The 18,040-nt window shown below is 45.2% G+C and overlaps 1 protein-coding gene across 7 annotated transcripts in view; it reads right to left on the bottom strand.

The window, feature by feature from the left end:
- DIAPH3 (diaphanous related formin 3) overlaps positions 1-18,040 on the bottom strand; it is a 2,562,783-nt gene that overhangs the window by 1,660,842 nt on the left and 883,901 nt on the right. For all 7 annotated transcript variants that reach the window (XM_069640497.1, XM_069640493.1, XM_069640496.1 and 4 more), the window contains one exon: positions 14,710-14,820. In XM_069640497.1, coding sequence (XP_069496598.1) covers positions 14,710-14,820 — 111 coding nt within the window. The remainder of the gene's footprint in view (positions 1-14,709; positions 14,821-18,040) is intronic.

Below are 18,040 nucleotides of genomic sequence, written 5' to 3'. Positions count from 1 at the left end.
GCTGTTGGCTTGAACTGAAACCACAGTAGACATAGTAGCTATGCAGAGTAGAATGCAAACCGGGAACCAGCTGATCCAGGGCCCAAGTCAACAAACACAGGCCCCAACCTGTGCAGTAGACTAGCAAAGACAGATGTGGAATACAAATGACAAGATCTCTACGCAGAGAATGATGTGCTTGCTATGAAACTCCCCAAATACCAGAACTCTACATAATTAACTCTGTGTGGGGACCACAGGCCTTTGATGAATAGGCTCCCAATTTGGATCAACCAGACTCCACTCCACAGAAATGGTAAGTTACTCACTGTAGTTACTAACGTACTCTTCGTCCATAGTCCCCTTTCCTCCATACTGTACGGGCGTCCCTTCCAAGGGACGCAAGACAGAACCTTTTTCAACTGAAAAAAACCTTCTTCCCCTTTAAATTTAGAGGCGCGCAGGGGTGCGGCCCAGGGAGCATGCGCTGCCCTGACTCTGCCCCCCGGCGCTACACCTCAGTCCCCATTGACGCGTCGACAATAGATTTAACATTGCCTAATGACACCAGTATTATTAGGGGGGAGGTTGGTGGGACGTATGGAGGAAAGGGGACTTGGACTAAGAGTACGTTAGACACTACGGTGAGTAGCTTATAATTACTCTTACGTCCCGTCCCCTTTCCTCCATACTGTATGGGCGATTAGAAATGATTGTAGCCCCAGGGTGGAGAGGAGACCCTCCTTAAGCAAATAGGTTCCTGAGAACCACCTGTCTGTAAATCGCATCAGATCTAGAGACGGCATCCAAACAGTAATGCTTGCAGAAAGCCGAGGTAGAGGCCCAAGTGGCCGCCCTGCTTATGACTTGCCAAGGGACATGGCGCTGGAATGCGATGGCCGTTGCCTTGGCCCTGACTGCGTGGGCATGCATGTTGGCTGAGAGCAGCATGTGCTGGCGCTCATGCGCTTCCTTGATGGCAAAGACCATCCAGTGGGATATGGAAACCTTAGAGGCCTGATAGCCTGGTCTTGAGCCTCCAAAAGTGACAAAACAGGGCGTCCGATTTGCAGAAGTCCTTGGTCCTGTCCAAGTAGAATTTCAGGGCACACCCGATATCCAGGCAGTGCAGCACTCTGTGCTTTGTCCTTGGGATCAGGAAAAAACATAGGAAGTACTATTTCCTCGTTCAAGTGGAAAGCAGACGGAACCTTGGGCAGAAATGCCAGGTGTGTCCGCAGGACTACTTTGTCCTTGTGAAAGGTAGTATATGGCCCGAGGCGACCAGCGCCTGGATTTCGCTGACTCTACGAGCCAAGGTGAGGCCGACTAGTAAGGCCGTCTTGATGGTGACCAGCCTGATGTCCACGGACGCTATTGGCTCAAACTGTTTGTGCGCAAGAGCGCCCAAGTCTATGTTAAGGTCCCACAGAGGGTGCTGTCTCTTGAAGGGTGGGTAGAGCCTTGCGAGTCCCGTCAGGTGTTTCTTGACGATAGGATTGGAGGAGAAGTAGATGCCTTCTTCCGAGTTCCTGTAAGCCCCAATGGCTGCAAGGTATCTGCGGCAGGTGTCCACCTGCACGCCTAATTGGACGAGGTGAGCCAAGAAGGATCGAACATCGTCCAAGGTGCATGCTGGGGGGGGGGGGGGGGTCAATGCCCCGTGGCAGAATCTGGTCCATTTGCTTTTGTACTGGGCCCTGGTAGCCCTTGCTCCAGGCGCCCTGTATGATCTCCAGATTGGCCTGTGAGAGGATGAGGTGCCGCAGCGTTACCTGTTCAGGTATCACGCTGTGAGGGCTAGTTTCCCTGGTGCAGGGTGGATAACTCTGCCTCCTGCTGTGCCAGATGATGTGCTGGGCCCGTAGGGAGGTGAATCGGTGGCAATTCCGAGAGACTGCGCAGCTCCGAAAATCATGGCCTGGCCAGCCAGCATGGAGCTATTAGAATGATGATGAGTTGCCGAGACTCCTTGATTTTGCAAATTACTCTGTGAATCGGAGACGTGGGCAGAAAGGCGTAGGCTTTCATGGCGGTCCACTGGAGGTGAAATGCGTCGCCCAGAGAACCGGGGCCCTGAACTTGCCAGGATGTGAACTGGGGACACCTCTTGTTGTGCCTGGTGGGAAAGAGATCCACCTGGGGGTGACCCCACCTGTTGATGATCTCCTGAATAACGAGGTTGTTCAGCTGCCACTCGTAACTGTCCGCTCCAAGCCTGCTGAGCCTGTCCGATTCCAGGTTGGATTCCCCGGGGAGGTGGACTGCCGTGAGGTAAATTTCGTTTCCCAGGGCTCACTCCCACATGCTGATTGCCAGCCTGCACAGAGGAGGGGACCTGGTGCCTCCCTGCTTGTTGACGTAGTACAAGCTGGTCGAGTTGTCCGTCTGGATGAGGACAGCCTTGCCCCAGAGAAGTGGTAGGAATGCCCTGAGCGCCAGCCAGCGTTCAGCTCTAGCCAATTGATATGGTATACCTGCTCCTGTCGAGTCTAGGTGCCGTGGACAGAGATCGTCGAGGGTGGCGGTCGAAAGGGCTTGCCCATCCATAGTTAGGTCCAAGGGGAGAGATAGAGGAATGCTGATCATCTCGGATTGAGAGCCCCTCTCCTGGTTCCATGAGGCTGCGAAGTGCAGCTGAAACCTCCTCCTCCTCCTCAGTTTCCTTAGTCTCTTGTGCAGGACGGCTAATAGGACCGCTGCCATTAGACCCAGGAGATGTTGGTACCCCCATGCCGAGGTCACTTCTCTGCTGAGGAAGTGGGGGGGCCCTCTTGATAGCCAAGATTTTGTCCTCCGAAGGAAATACCTTCTGTGAGCACGTGACCCAGACGAGGCCCAAAAATGTCAGTCTGCGTGGGTTAAAGCTGCGACTTCTTGAGATTGAGCGAAAAGCCCAGATCGTGCAGAGTGTTCAGAAGGGCATGGAAAGAGTGGTGAACCGCTTCTGGAGATGTAGCCCTGATGAGCCAGTCGCCGAGGTATGGGTAGATGTGGAGGCCCTGCGCTCTGAGGAGGGCCGCCACTGCATTCATGAGCCTGGTGAAGACCCTGGGGCCGAGTTGAGGCTAAACGGAAAGACCTTGTACTGAAAATGGTAGCCCATGATCCTGAACCGAAGGAAAGAACGATGGGGCTGCCAAATTGGGACGTGCAGGTACACGTCCATCAGGTCCAGGGAGCACACCCAGCCTCCCTTGTCCAATGTCTCTGCTATAAAAGCTTTCTGCAGAGGTAAGGAGGATGAAAAGGTCCAGCACAACTCTCAGGCCGCCTGGTGGTTCTTCTGAATGGTGAAAATCCTGGTGTAATCCAAAGCCTCGCTGGGAGGCTGGAACCTCCTCCACTGCCTGGCTCTCTACAAGCGACCGGATCTGCGCCAAAAGAGTTGCTCTCCCAACCTGTGGGAGTGGAGGGGAGGACGGAGGAGAGGCTGGGATAGGGAGGCGGTAGGTACCCCATGGATACTATGGAGAGAATCCAGGGGTCCGCAAAATTCTGGCGCCAGAAATGTGCATGGTGAGCAAGCCTGCCCCCCCACCTGAGAAACGTGCACCTGAAGGGGCGTCATGCCTTCTTTCCCTCTGAGGCTGCGGCGGAGGAGGGGGACTGGAAAAAGCCCTTACACCCCCACTTTTTGCTATTTGCACTAGCTCAGACTGCCCCCATCGCCAGAAGATCCTCGAGACCTGCTGCTCCTTCAGCCTCCACTCGTGCAGCTGGCTGGTGTCCCCTGCTGAGCACATGTGCTTGAACATTCAGCACTCCGGGCAGATAAAAAGCGACAATGCTGATCCCTTGAGCTAGAGCCCAGTGCCAAACGTCCTGTGCCTCCTTTGCCGGGTAAGAAACTGCGCCCCAAGAAACACCAACTCCCTGGACGGCATCAAAATGATTTGTCTAAGTTGACAGCGAATCCCAGCATGGTTGCCACTTGTGCCCTTGCCTGCGACTAACCCCTCATCAACCACTTGTCCAGGTAGGGGTACACATGATGACCTTCTCTCCGGAAGGCCGCCACCGGCCCCAGACATTTTGTGAACGTCCTGGGGGACGACTTCAGGCCAAACGGGAGGACCCGAATCTGATAGTGTTCGTCTCCAAGCCCAAAATGCAGGAACTTGCGGTGCCTCCGCCGCCTATGGATGTGAAAATAGGCATCCTGCAGATCCAACGACGCAAAGAACTCGCCCCCAGCTGCACCGACCGGATGACATCTTGGAGGGTGAGCATCTTGAACTTCAGGAAGTGCAGAGACTTGTTCAACGCCCGAAGATCCAGAATAGGCCTCCACTTGCCATTGGACTTTTTCACAATGAAGTACCAGGAGTAAACCCACCTGCCCCCACTGCGCAACCGGATCTGGTTCTATCGCCCCTTTCTCTAGCATGAGAACCACTCCTGCCGCAGGATCGGAAGACGCGTCTGCAGTGCATACACCGGCGGAATAGGGACCGGAGGACGCCGGAACTCCAACGAGTGGCCAGGACGCACCGTGTCTAGCACCCAGCGATCTGATGTTATCTTTCTCCCCTCGTCGACGTGGATGGTGACCCTGCCCCCAAGCAGATTGTCCATATGGCAGTCATTATTGAGGTCTAGTTTGCCTCCCTTCAGACGCAGAGGACTGCAAACTTTTTCCGCTGTGCCTGGAAGTCCTGGCCTTTCAGCACCGACTGGACAGACCACCGATACCCTTGAGAGGAGTAGCTGGAGCGCCCGTAACCACGATCTCTGGTGGAAGCAAACAGGCATTTCCAGAGGCTCCACAGAAAGCCCGAAAGGAGCGAAAACAGCACCCACTTTGCAAGGAACCCAAAGATTTCGTGGTTTCCGTATCCTCCTTCATCCCTTTTAGGGCTTCATCGATTTTCTCACCGAACAAGTGTTCGCCCTCACAGGGCATGTCGATGACCTTATATTGTACCTACGGGGCGGAAGTCAGTGCACTTCAACCAGGCCTGGCTCCGAAGCACAAGCCCATTGTTAATCTGTTTAAAACCTAACTCCACCAGGTCCACATCAATATTTATGCTGTGGTTGGAGGCCTCCTCCCCCTCACACACCAACAGCATTGCTTCCTTTTGGTGTTGCTCCAGCAGATGTTCAAGAATTGGGGCTAGCCGATGCCACATTTCACGATCATATCTGGCCATTATCGCCAAGGAATTTGCAGTCTTTACCGTCGTAGCCCCAACCATCAAGACCTTCTTTCCAAAAGCGTCCTGCTTCCTGGCCTCACTGTATGGAGCTGTAAGGCATTTATGTTGGCTCCTGGCCTTCTGGCTGGCAGCCGCCGACACCACAGACTCGGGCGTGAGCTGCGGCACCAAGCATTTAGGGGTAGACTCCGGTGCTTTGAATTTCTTTTCAAGACGACCCTTCACAGCCGGTTCTGAAAATGGGTGGCGCACCGTGCACAGGCCCTCCTGCAACACGTGGTCAAAAATTGGCACAGAAAAGACTGCCTTCATCCGCTTGCCCATATGGTCGACGAGGAAGCAGTCCTTACGTTCCTCTTCAGGCACCAGTCCAAACTCCAGACATGCTTTCGACATCATGGCGTGGAATGCCCCAATATCATCTGGAGGTGAGGGTTGCGCCGGGTTACCGGGCTGCTCGACCTCCATATAGCACGCGTCATCCCTCGTCGGTGACAACGATGCAGTAGAAAGGGTGTCCCGTGGAACACTCACGGTCAGATTCAGGTAGCTCGCCTTCTTCAGTATGAGACCGTGGACAGCCCAACCCCACCAGCAATGGAAACCGTGCTGGAGGAGACTTCCTAGGAGCCTCACCAGGCAACACCTCGACCACCGGCACCGCCAGACTTGGAGGAGGCCACCTCGCATCCAGCTGCCCCAACAAAGGTTGAAGCATAGACAGCACTTGCAACGACAGCAAAGATTGCGAGTTAACCAGCGGATAACCTGGCAGCCTAGTCCTCATTCCACTCGACATCGAAGGCCTCACACACTGCAGACCCAAAGCAGGCTGGTCAAACACCTGCTCCTGTTCCTCCTCCAATTCCGAAGAAAGAGAAAATGTAGTCAGATCCTGCTGCAAAATGTTCTCAGGAAGGATAGACTCAAAGGTGGTGTACTGCCATGCCCCACCCGTCGACAACAGCAATTCCGATTCCATCTGTGTGGATGATAACAGCATCGGACCACTATCTGTCAGTGTCATGGACAGCGTCGACAACCCCACCGTCGACGACGGGAACGTAGACTGCAGCACTGCTTGGCTGAATAGTAAAGCTGAAAAGGATGAAATCAAGAAGAAGGTTTCTTTCTTACAACCCTATGATAAAAGAGAAATGTAGATAAATCTTGGAGGAAAAGTAATGATTGCACCGATTGGACTGAAATCGAGGACATTGAAATTACTCCACTGGAGACGGAAAAATACCACTTCACATGCCGGGTATAAAAGATACTGAGCTCCATGGTGGATAGAACACAAAATATTAAAATTATTGATACTTATGCCTCCTAAAATAGTGCTTTCTTGAATAGGATGAACATTCTAGAACTATTGCATCAAATTCCTGATTTTACTATATCCACTAAGGAAATTGCTCTGGAGGCAATCCCATCCTCAGCATGGGAACAAAATTGGGCAATAATCCATCTAGTCTCACCCATTGTCTCAGAGTGTATATTATTATACTCTAATCTATTTAGAGAGTTGGGTCCTTAATTAGAAGTCTAGAAGACAATGTGCCCAAAAGACTAAACAAAAGAGATCAGAGGGATTTTAAAAAATATATACATTTGCTGGGAATTGATACAGATAAGCTTGTATCAAGAATTGTGGAGGGCCTAGGAACTAAAAAACCTAACAGGACCCACAGCAATAGAACTTTTTTTTTTGTTTTAATCAAATTACAATGGCGAAGACATGGACTGACAAAAGGGTAAACTAAGGAATCATTTGCACATGAGATTGTGGAACACTCGAGGGTTCCACTCTTTTGTCTCAAATAGTACAAGTATGTCATTCCTATTGGAGGACGATTTACTTGCCTTGCAAGAAATCGGTTTGCTCCACGATTTTACATTGGATGGTTATCATATAATCCAGAGAAAGGCTAAAAAATAAATTAGGTAGACCCTTTGGTGGGCTTATAGTCTTTGTAAAGAATTGTCTAGTGTTTACAGAATACAATCCTGTAGAAATCCATCCTTACATCCTTTCAGCAACATTGGATTGCATGGTGGAAAAGGTTGAACAGTTGATAAATAATAAACGTATATATCCCCCCAATGGTGTGCACTTGAAGAATGATGCTTGGTCTAGTTTGAATGCTATGGCACGATATGCAATTATGAGATCTGAATTACTCAAGAGTCACTTGCAGCCAACACGAATTTCCTGAAAAATTCCACACCACAAGGAATCAATTGGGGGTGGTTTTTATATCAGATAGGGAAGATGACTTTATTGCAAGGGATATGCAGTCCTCTTTCATATCAGTTAATGGACTATACAAATATTTTTGGACTAGTCTCAGAGGTTGATTTGTCCTTATACTTGGCCCTCTAGGGATAAATCATCCTGGATTGACTAGATTTTATTTCCAGAATCAATGATAATTATGGGACAACATTGTTTTTCCTACTGTTAGGGCCTAATTCACAGAGCGTTTTCCAATGGGGTTTTGCTATTATAAAACACTTCTGTGAATTAGGCCCAATATTTGTGGTGAATGTACTGTTAATCGTGCTTGTAATATAATTCATTTGACTGTGAAAAACAGATATGTCGGTATTTTCAATGAGATCGTTAATAGCAAATGCGAGACTTCAAACTTGGGTTAAAGAAGTTTGAAGAAATGATAGATGTATCGAAACAAAATGTACAAAGCTGTCCCAAAATGGGATCTTCAAAAGCCTTGGCGAAAATTAAGTCTTTCGACATAGTGCTTGCTAAGGAAAAACGAAAACACTATGGGGAAATTCGACTTCTAAAGAGATGCACCACTGACGAGAGTCTTCTAAAGAGAAAAATAGTGACTCTTAAACATATACTAATTTTGAATCCTATAAAAAAGTGGTTTCAATTGCGAAATACGTTAAGAACTACTGATGCTCGCAAATTTGGGGGCTTGTATAACACAGTACGAATGCTGATAATAAGAAAAAGGAAATTAATCCGGTAACTGAGAAGCCATGGATGAATCACATTTGTCAGTTGTACTGTAGCTCTAAATCTTCACTCATAAGCAAAGGGACGAGATGTGAAGAAGATAGTATTGCTAAACTGACCCCTAATGTAGTGCAGCTGGAAAGAATCATCATCAAATTGAAAGCATCTAAAGCCCCGGGTCCAGATGGTATCCCAAATTTAATATACAAGAACAACCCAGGTTTCTGGGCCAGGATCTTCACTAATTTATTCCATACAATTGTATCAACTTGTTTTATTCCAGTCAGTTGGAACGCATCTATACTGATCCCCATTTTTAAAAAAGGGGTTAGGAAAGATCCTAATAAATATAGATTGCTTAGCATGACATAGGACAGTTCTAAAATATTTGCGCAACTGCTGTCAGCAGAGCTGAATATATGGATAAAAAATAAATGTATTCCCCAAACAATTAACGGGATTTAGACAAGGAATGGGCACTCTATCAAAAACTTGGACTTTACTTCATCTGATATGCGAGAATATTAGACAGAAAGAGGGTTCACTGTACATATGTTTATCGATTACAAAGGAGCCTTTGATACTGTTGATCGACAAATATGGGCTAAACTCAGGAACTTAAGTCTCACAGTGTTACATTTTATTAGAGTTATATACTGACAACGTGATCCACGTTCGCCTTAATCAGGAGAGTAACATTGAGCGAGAAAATAAAAGCTAATTTTGGCCTTAAACAAGGTTGTCCCTTAGCACCTACACTGCATAATCTATACGTCTCTGACATGGGTCATTATTTGAAGGACTGTTCAAATTCCCCCCCACCCCCCAAGAATTAACCAACAGCAGATTATTTGGCTTGCGTACTCAGACGATACCCTCCTGATGGATAGAACCACCATTGGTCTCCAACGTAGCTTTGACAAACTTGTCATTACTCTAAAATAACCTCAGTATCAATTATAAAAACACTAAAATAATGATTATTCATCCTCAAAAGAGGAAATCCCCTAAAACTGTATGGACGATGGACAAGGAGTTTATTGAGGTTGTTCATACTTATGTATATTTTGGAATTTTTATTTCTGTTATTCATAAGATCACTGCTCCTGAAAACTATGTATGTTAAAAAAAAAAAGAAAAAGAAATCGAGAAACAATTTATAGCAATGGTAACTTTTTATAGGAAACTATCGAAAGATTGGTTACATTGTATAGAATATGTCTTACTCCTTGTCTGCTTTATGGACTGGAAATATTCACTGTAATAGAAATAAGTTGGCTTAAGAAATCTGAAGGACGATTATGGCATAGAGTTAAGGGTTTACCCCCCAAAAAAACCCGTTGAAGGAATAGACTGAATTGGGGCTGGTTTTATTATATACACAAAAGAGAACAAACACAGGAATCTTTTATTTATGTATTTTGTCTAAGATGAATGATTCAGAGTCAATATTTTATGATTTTAAAACCATCTTAGATTCCACGTTATCAAAATGTTCTCTTAATGAAGGGAAAAAAGATCTATTCACATTTTTTAAGGATATTGGTTTTTCTATGGATAAGGATATTCCGCTAACTGTCATAAAAAAACAAATTAAAAAACTTGCTACATATGGGATTAAAATCCTAACGTGGCCAATCTAGGTAAATTTAAAAATAATATGAGAGCTACATTAAGCAAGGTTTTTTGGTACATGTTCCCTGCAATTATCTAACTAATCACTTCGCTAGCAAGGTTAGACGTTTCATTATGATGGTTAGATTGCCTTTGCTGCCCAGTTTCTCTCGAATTAGTGCCTGGAAAAGGATACCATATGCACAACCATTATGTAGGATACACCACATTGAAATTGAGACTCCAAGACATCTCTTAACAAGATGTGAGAAATTACTTGAAATATATATAAAGGGATTTCTCAATCTAAGATACAACCTGGAAAATATTTCATCTGACCAATTTTGGGAACTATTATTTTCAGGGAACTCTACAATATGGAATTTTATCTTATATCATATTTGGTTGAAAATCCCGACTTTATTAGCACTAGCTTTTTTGAAAGAATGTATACTTTTTTTTCTTTTTAGCCTTTATTCTGCCTGATTCATGTTTTTATATACTGTGAATTATTTTATATGTATGTATTTGAACTTTTATATACTGATTTGCATATTTGGACACTTATTCCATATGTAATTGTTACGCTCACCTGGCCTCTGCAGAGGCTTTGGGGCACGGTTGCAGCCCTCCCTGAACTTGAATCACCCCCTTCAGTCCTCTCCCTCAGTAGGAAAGCTGTGAGCGGTGGTACGTGGTGATACTGCTCCTGCGTGGAGATAAGAGTGTGAGTGCGCCAATCTGGGATTGTTGTACCTCTCGAACCCTTCACCCCAAAGTATGGTTTCTGTGAGCATACACCGCCCCATAAAGCTCACCTGTGAATTATGGAAGATAAGCTCTCCGTCCTGCTACTTCTGGCAGGTGTGCGTCGAATGGGATCTAGTTCCTTCACTGATCCCCGATAAGGATTAGTCCAGTCCAGCTGCAACTACGCTTCTCCTTAGGATTAAGTCTTTCTTGAGCTCTTGTGATGCTGTTCGTTCTGTTTAATGTCTTTATATGTTGCTCCTATTTATGCCCGCAATAATGTCTCTTCTGTTTTCTTCTCTTAGATGGAAATGCGGGCTCAATGCAGCTGTGAAATGCGAAACACAGCAGGATGGAAGATGTATGTTACCGCAATGTTCGACAGCAGGTAAGTGATGGTTTAAGGAAAAGCGCGAAGTATGGCGAAGCGCAACCTTAAACTGTTTTTTCGATGCCTAACCTGGTCTTCTGTTTTTCCTTGCATGCGCTGGTGTCAACAATGGAGCATGTCGTGCTGCAATGCCAAGATGAAGATTTCGGCATTCCAGAAAGTGTAAAGATGAATACTTGGTTCGCCGAAGAGATGTAAAGACAAGAACAGTTTCCCCATTCGGCTGGCAGGAAGCAGGATCTTCAAAGGCAAGTCTGACCTCAGGCGACGGTGAGCGTTACGCTGCTTGCAAGTGCAGAATCATGCAAAGCATCTGTCTTGAGGATCGGGGCAGCTTATAAAGCTGAGATTGTGGGCAGCCCATTAGGGCCGGTTTACCAGCCACACCCTGCCACTCCTAGAGAGTGAGCACATGAAAAGGCAATCCATTAGCAGCCACACCCAAGAATACACTTGGGGCTGCTTAATGGATGGAATGTTCAAGGTTAGTGCATCCTGCATAATGGATGGAATGTTCAAGGTTAATGCATCTGAAGTGCTATGTCCATAATAAAAGCTTTTTGGTGTTAAATGGATGCTCTTGTTTACTTTTGTTCATAAGCCTGGCCCCAAAGGCGCCAGGACTGTGTCCACCCAGGTCTCCTGTGCATGCGACCCCTGCATGCCTGTGCCCCTGACTTCATGACCATGACAGTAATATGTATGATGTTTTGTGTTAAAAGGTTTAACCATAAAAGCACCAATAATAAAAAAAGGTTTATGTTTGTATTTCTTAGTTGAATTATGTCCAATTATTTTACTTTTCTTGACTTTTTTGGGGTCCAGGGAGATTCCGTAATCACCCACAACTCCAGTTCAAGGTTCACTTACTTGACTTCATTAACGTCTCACTTCAGCTTTCAGCCATAGACATTGACCATACTTGCCCTTTCATTGATTCAGTAACTTCTGCTTGACCCCTGCTCCCCCACTGAAATCCCCTGGTTCTTCTGACATAGCTGCCTCTCTCCCCTCACTTTGCAAAGCATCCTGTATGCACTGCATGCCGCACTGTTCTCCTTAGTCACCTGACCCAGGTCTTCTGTCCTCTCACCCAATCCCCTTACTGCCCTTGTCTCCCCTCAGGTGCTTATGTTTGCCATCCCCACCCTAACAACAGTCCTCAGTGTTAGCCACCAAGTTCTGTATAACCCGGTTGCATAGTTCTACTTTGTCCAACCACCCACACATGTTCTATCTCTGCTTTCCCATTTCACCCTCTCCCTCGCAAAGATCAATTTTGCGGCTTCATCTTGGTCATGGCCCTACTACTCTGGTGGCAAATCCTGCCTGTTCACCCTGTGGACCGGGCCCCTTCCTTACCAAATAGCGAGGAATATGCATGTTGCCCAGGTGTCAATGAAAAGAAGGAGGACTCAAACAGTCAGCAGTTTTAATTTATTTTGCATTTTCTTTTTTGGATATTGTAGATAACATGAAAGCCTAAATGCACTATGTCATTTGTAGGATGCTAATCTAGTCCTGGTATTATCCTTTGCTTTCTGGGACATTTAGTTCAAGATGTATTGGTTTTATTAAATCATTTTATTGGCAATTTGACGTAAAGTATATATTCAACGTTCAACATAACCACCCTTAACAATCAGTTTTATTTTCCATGAGGATGCAATCTAAACACAACACAGCTAAAAATTAACAAAGATAACCCTGAACCTCCACCCCACCCTCCGACCTCCCAGTGTAAATTGGCCAACTCCTCCCCTACATATCTGCAGGTAAACTCTTTTACATTGTAACAAAGTAATGTCACCATAGGACTGCACTGGAAAACAAAAAAACCTATTGTTATTGAAGGCATAATCTCCACATCGGGGAAAACAGTCAAGTTGTCATCTTATGTGACATCGGTCATGCTTCAACCATACCGTACCCCAAGTACCGTCCATGTTATTACCCCGCGTATGTCTCTCCGTTGAAACAACGTACGGCAAGCAAGCCACTATTTCCTCTAAAACACCATGATCAGCCTGAGCTGCAGATGTGAACCAGCCAAATCCTCTGCTGAGGGAGGGGAGTTTGGGGGGGGGGGGGGGGAGGAATCCATACCAGAGACTGCCTGCCCCATCCCATTTCTACCAAAGCAGCAACACAAGTCAAGGATCAAGCAATGCATATTAAAATTACATTGCGGCCTGTACCTCTCTGTGTGGCCTCTTTGATACAAACAACCTGTTCCCTGGATCTTCACCGGTCCTCATACTCCCCTTCGAGCAGATCTTTTTTCTTGGCTCTGGTGATCGTCCCAATAATTTTTTAAGGATGTATACATCCACCAAAAAACAAGAAATGCGCATTTCTCCATGCGACGACCCCCGCCCTTCTTTGCCACCCTCCCCCCAACATACACACCCAGGGGCAGGCAATGTCAGCCACGATCAAAATCCCCCATTTTGGTGGCACACTTGCAACCTCACTCTCTGATGCACCTCTGGCATGTTCATGGAAGAGCCAAGGAGTTCCCTGTTGCCCACTTGCAGCAGCTCATCAGACGTGTTTACATCTTCCTCCAAGCTGCAGCGTCACATGGCGGCAGCCCAGAACATCCAGTGCCCTCAGACGTCTCTGCTAGGTGTGACATTAGAGGGTCAATTTCTTTGGTTCCTGGTACTCTCCGAACATATCACCTGCAAAGTGCTTCCAGCCGCAGGCCCGATTCAGCATCATCCTCCCTATCAAGCAACAGCTCCACTGTGTCTGCTCTTTAGGGACAGGGCTGCAGCATTCCACCTCCAAGGTCTATCACCTTGGAAACACCTAATAAGATTCAGGGTTGGCGTTTCTCACTGCTGTTTCTTGCCATACCCGGGCAACAGAGCGAGTAGCATAGATGTCAGGAGGCACATCCCCCTTGACGACCAGCTAGTTCCGCCCACTACTTCTGGGTTTATAAAGGAAAATCAAAACAACAAGTCCCCAGAATGCAAAGAAAAAGCAGGAATGCGCGAGCATCTCCCTAATAAGGTGGTGCATCCTACAACGTATGAAGTACGGTGGGAGACTTTTACACAAAGGGATTTCTCTAACAAAATAATGCCGGAGTCGTGGTGTTATTGATGAATTTTAAAGTGTGCCACCGGTTGCTGGGTGATTCTCCTGAAAGCAGAAACCGGAGCTCGGCATTCGCCATAAAGGGACAACGAGCAGCAATGCAAAGCACACTACAGCCCAATCTGGTCACTGGAATGTTCACATTTGTTTACCACCACTGTGGCAGGCCGATATATTTAGGTTTGGGCTACCAATCATCAACTGAACGGTTCCAATACGGTTTTAAAACTGAACAGGGCGACATAGGGGCATGACATTTTAAGATTACACAGTATCTCCCCCAAAAAGTAATTCGGAAAGCGTAGAACAGGACTATTCAAAAAGGTTCTCTCAACACGCCTCAATAATTTAAAAAGACTAAGACAACGATTGCCAATATGCGATTTCAAATCCCTGCATTTACAATCACATCATTGCACTTTTAACTACGAACTCCATTTTAAAATGGCTTTCCACTTCAGTGATAAAACCTATGTAACCAGCCGCAGATTACAGATTTCGGATGAGAATGGTTGTTTATGCATTTACGGTGTGCAGGAGATATGCACACAGTGTGCTGCAATTTCGTTCCCGCTATCAAAAAAACAATCAAATATGCATCCCCACATACAGACATTATGAATTATTCTAGCAGGTATTTTAGAAAACTTTCTTCCCACTCAAGTCGCCTGCTAATTTAAATATTAATGTGAAAGCAGTCACTACAGGGCACTTACTGGCAATATCTCTTTCAATCCACAGCGCATAAATTCATTTCGAATATGCAGCCTGAAGTCCAAATCATCAGGCGATGTAACAAGAGCATTGATGAGCTGCATACAAGCCACCTACAAAAGATAACACCGGAAAATGAAAAGACAGCTTCAGCTCTTCACTCATTTCAATGTTAATACACAACTGTGATAATGTTGTTATTTAACAATATGTGCAACTCAAAATGAAATCCAATGGTCAATTTCTGGGAAACTGAATATTTAACAAGGCTTTGCAACAAAACTTTCAGAGGCTGACATTACCAGGATAGGGAAACGCTGGATCAAACATCCCGGATTGAGTGGAGAAGAGGGGAAACCTGGCCACCCTTACTTACCACGGAACTTAAAACTATGGTATGCTCGAAAACTGGCACGAGGACAACGAAAAAAAAAAGGTCATACAAACTGCATTCTCACTAGCGCTATATCTAACGCTGAGCCTTTTTCGGCTTTCTTGGAAATCGTTCAACCCCCTAAAGATGCCCAAACTCTGATCAAAACAAGCGTTGGCAAAGCCAATAGAATAGTTTTGGCTGTTTGGTATTCTCTCAAAAAATGTAAATATGTTAAAAAATATATTTAATAAAATTGTCCTTTTGTTATAAAGAAGTAAATGTAATAATGGCTTTTCCAAACACTTGGTGTTGTTTTCACGTTTATTGCATACATAGTGTACTTCAAGATAATAGGAATGTCTGATGTTGAGAAATCTTGAAATGTTTTTTTTCGGCCATTTATTTTTTAAGCAGTAAGGGCCATCATATATACATTAAAGTCTAGTATAGCCCAATGAGGTTTTCAGAAGCATGTATAGTCCAGTTGGCTTTCTCAGTGTGTGTTTTTAAAAAGCACTTCACAGAAGGACATATAGTGCTAATGAATATAATGGCTGAAGACAGCCCTGGTTAACACATTCATCACACCAGTAGACTAACTCATTACACGGTTTTAAAAAAACACGATCATGCACTTCAAGCACAAAGTTTGATGGGGAGGCTGGAGAAAGCTCGCCCAGAGATCCCAACAGGATGTGTTTTGGGAGGAGAGGGGTGGGTTGTGGGTGGGAATGCCATGAAAGCAGATGCAAAATGGTGCGCATACATGGCCATCTAATAGCAGTACCGGGTAAATGCCTAATACATATACACAAGCCAAAACGACACACATAGTGCTTATAAATAGAATGGCTTAAAACAGACCTGGTTAACACATGTGTATCACACAAGTACACTCTTTGCATTGCTTTACAAAAAACACTGTCACACACTTCAAGCAAAATGTTTAATGGTGAGGCTAAAGCTAGCTCAGAGATCCCAACAGGATGTGTTTTGGGCGAGAGGGGCATGAAGTGGGTCAGACAAAATGGCATGAAAGCAGATGCAAAATGGTGAATACATGGCTTGTTTTAAGGGTCTTGTTTCACGAGTGCACTTTTTTTATCTGCAGAAAATACCCAGATCATCTCACACTGTTCGGAGGTAATTGAGGAATACAGCCTCTTGTACAATTAACAGGCTGCACTAGAGACTAACTTCACTTTTATTATTAAGTTACTCACCTAATCACTCAAACACTACGTAATTTATTTATCACTCCACTCACCAAAAATCTCTGATCACACCATATGCTCATAAATTTACTTACTAAATAGCCCTTCCACACACAACACATGCTCCCTAGTAGTCACCAAAACCCACAAGTAAGTACATGGATATTTTCAGAGACATTTTGGAACAAAACCATCTATAAAAAGTACATTGTTTATTTTTAATACAAAATAAATAAAAATATACTTAAAAGCACTAGTACATATTAGTAAAATAACTTTTTATAAACATTAACATATAGCAACCGCCATTTTGGAATAAGAAAATGCTGCCAAATTCAGAACAATACAAATGCAGGGAAAGAGTGAAAAAGGGGTGTGGATTTAGGTGGGGATGGGTGGGAATGGGTGGAAAATCATATAGATTGGACGTAGAAATGTGTGTTAAAAGTGTGGACACATAACCAAACAATACAAAAAGCCTATGTATCCATCCTCATATGTCATCACCATTGAAAAGCATTGCAGACCCTCATTTACAGTTCCTATTTGAGGCTCTTATTTTAATGACAATACTTTCGGGTTAAAGCTAGCCCTTTCAGCGCCACCTAATAGCCAAAATAAAAAAATATTTAGTGGCGTGATCACTGGGCAGAGTCTTTTGGGAATGGAAGAGCAGACAGCCTTAAATTAATTGTGATTTCTGGCCTGCAGAAATACCTCCCTGCACCAAAGACACCTTCGTCTGTCAGGGTAGTGATTGGCAATTGCCCTGGGCAATATGCAATAAATAGCCCCATTGATCCCGAGAGGCCATTTGACGTTGTAAATTAGGATTGATGTCCCCACCTCCCCTATGTTGCATCTTTGGAGCATTGGAAACATCCACCACTAATTTACATAGTCAAATGATTCAAGATGAATTATATTATGCAACACACCCAACACTAGTGTAACGTCCACTCAAAAACTATTCAAACATTGGGTAATACAATGAGGTCTGTGGCAGGGTCATCTCCTGTCACATCTACTTTGCACCACGTTAACAGAACCCTTACACTCAGATGGCACAAGCAAGATATCTGATATGAAACAAGTTGTTTTGCTATACCCAGAAAAAACTAAAGTTATCAATTAAAACGGGTGCTATGTTGGAGGTGACGAAAAACCTGAATCATTCTTAAGCATATGAGAATATTGGACTAGACCATGCACCAGTCAGGCAGGCCTTACCATAGGGACTACCTTTCCTCCAAATGTATGGGTGCCTTACATTTTGCAGAGCAAAAAATGTTCCTCCAAAAATGTATATTGGCAAGCTCAGTCTGTGCACATATGTAGCGTGGCCTCAACTGTGCCAGGTCCGCCCACCGGGAACGTCTGACGATCCCCTTCCCAGCTAACTACGTGTCTTAAGGGGGTGGGCATATGTGAGAAGGGAGCATAAACTAGTAGTACAGTAGTCACTACAGTGAGCAACTTATTTACTCCCATGTCTCTTCCCCTTTCCTCCATACTTCTGGGAGAATACCCAGCAAATTGCTCCCAAGGAGGAAGGCGCTAACTCAAGCAAGCAAATTCCAAGAGTCTTGCAAAACCTACTGTCTGATCCGGAGCTAATGTCCATACAATAATATCTGCACAAGGAGGAAGGGGAGGACCACATGGCCGCCTTAGCATAGCAATAGGAAATAATGGCACCTGCCTTTGAAAAGCCACAAACGCAGCCTGAGCTCTGAGTAAGTC

Source organism: Ambystoma mexicanum, chromosome 7q (genome assembly GCF_040938575.1).
Source record: "Ambystoma mexicanum isolate Mex_15411 chromosome 7q, UKY_AmexF1_1, whole genome shotgun sequence".
Lineage (NCBI taxonomy): Eukaryota > Metazoa > Chordata > Amphibia > Caudata > Ambystomatidae > Ambystoma > Ambystoma mexicanum.
Note: the sequence above shows the minus strand (reverse complement) of the source record. Positions and strands in the feature narration are given on the sequence as shown.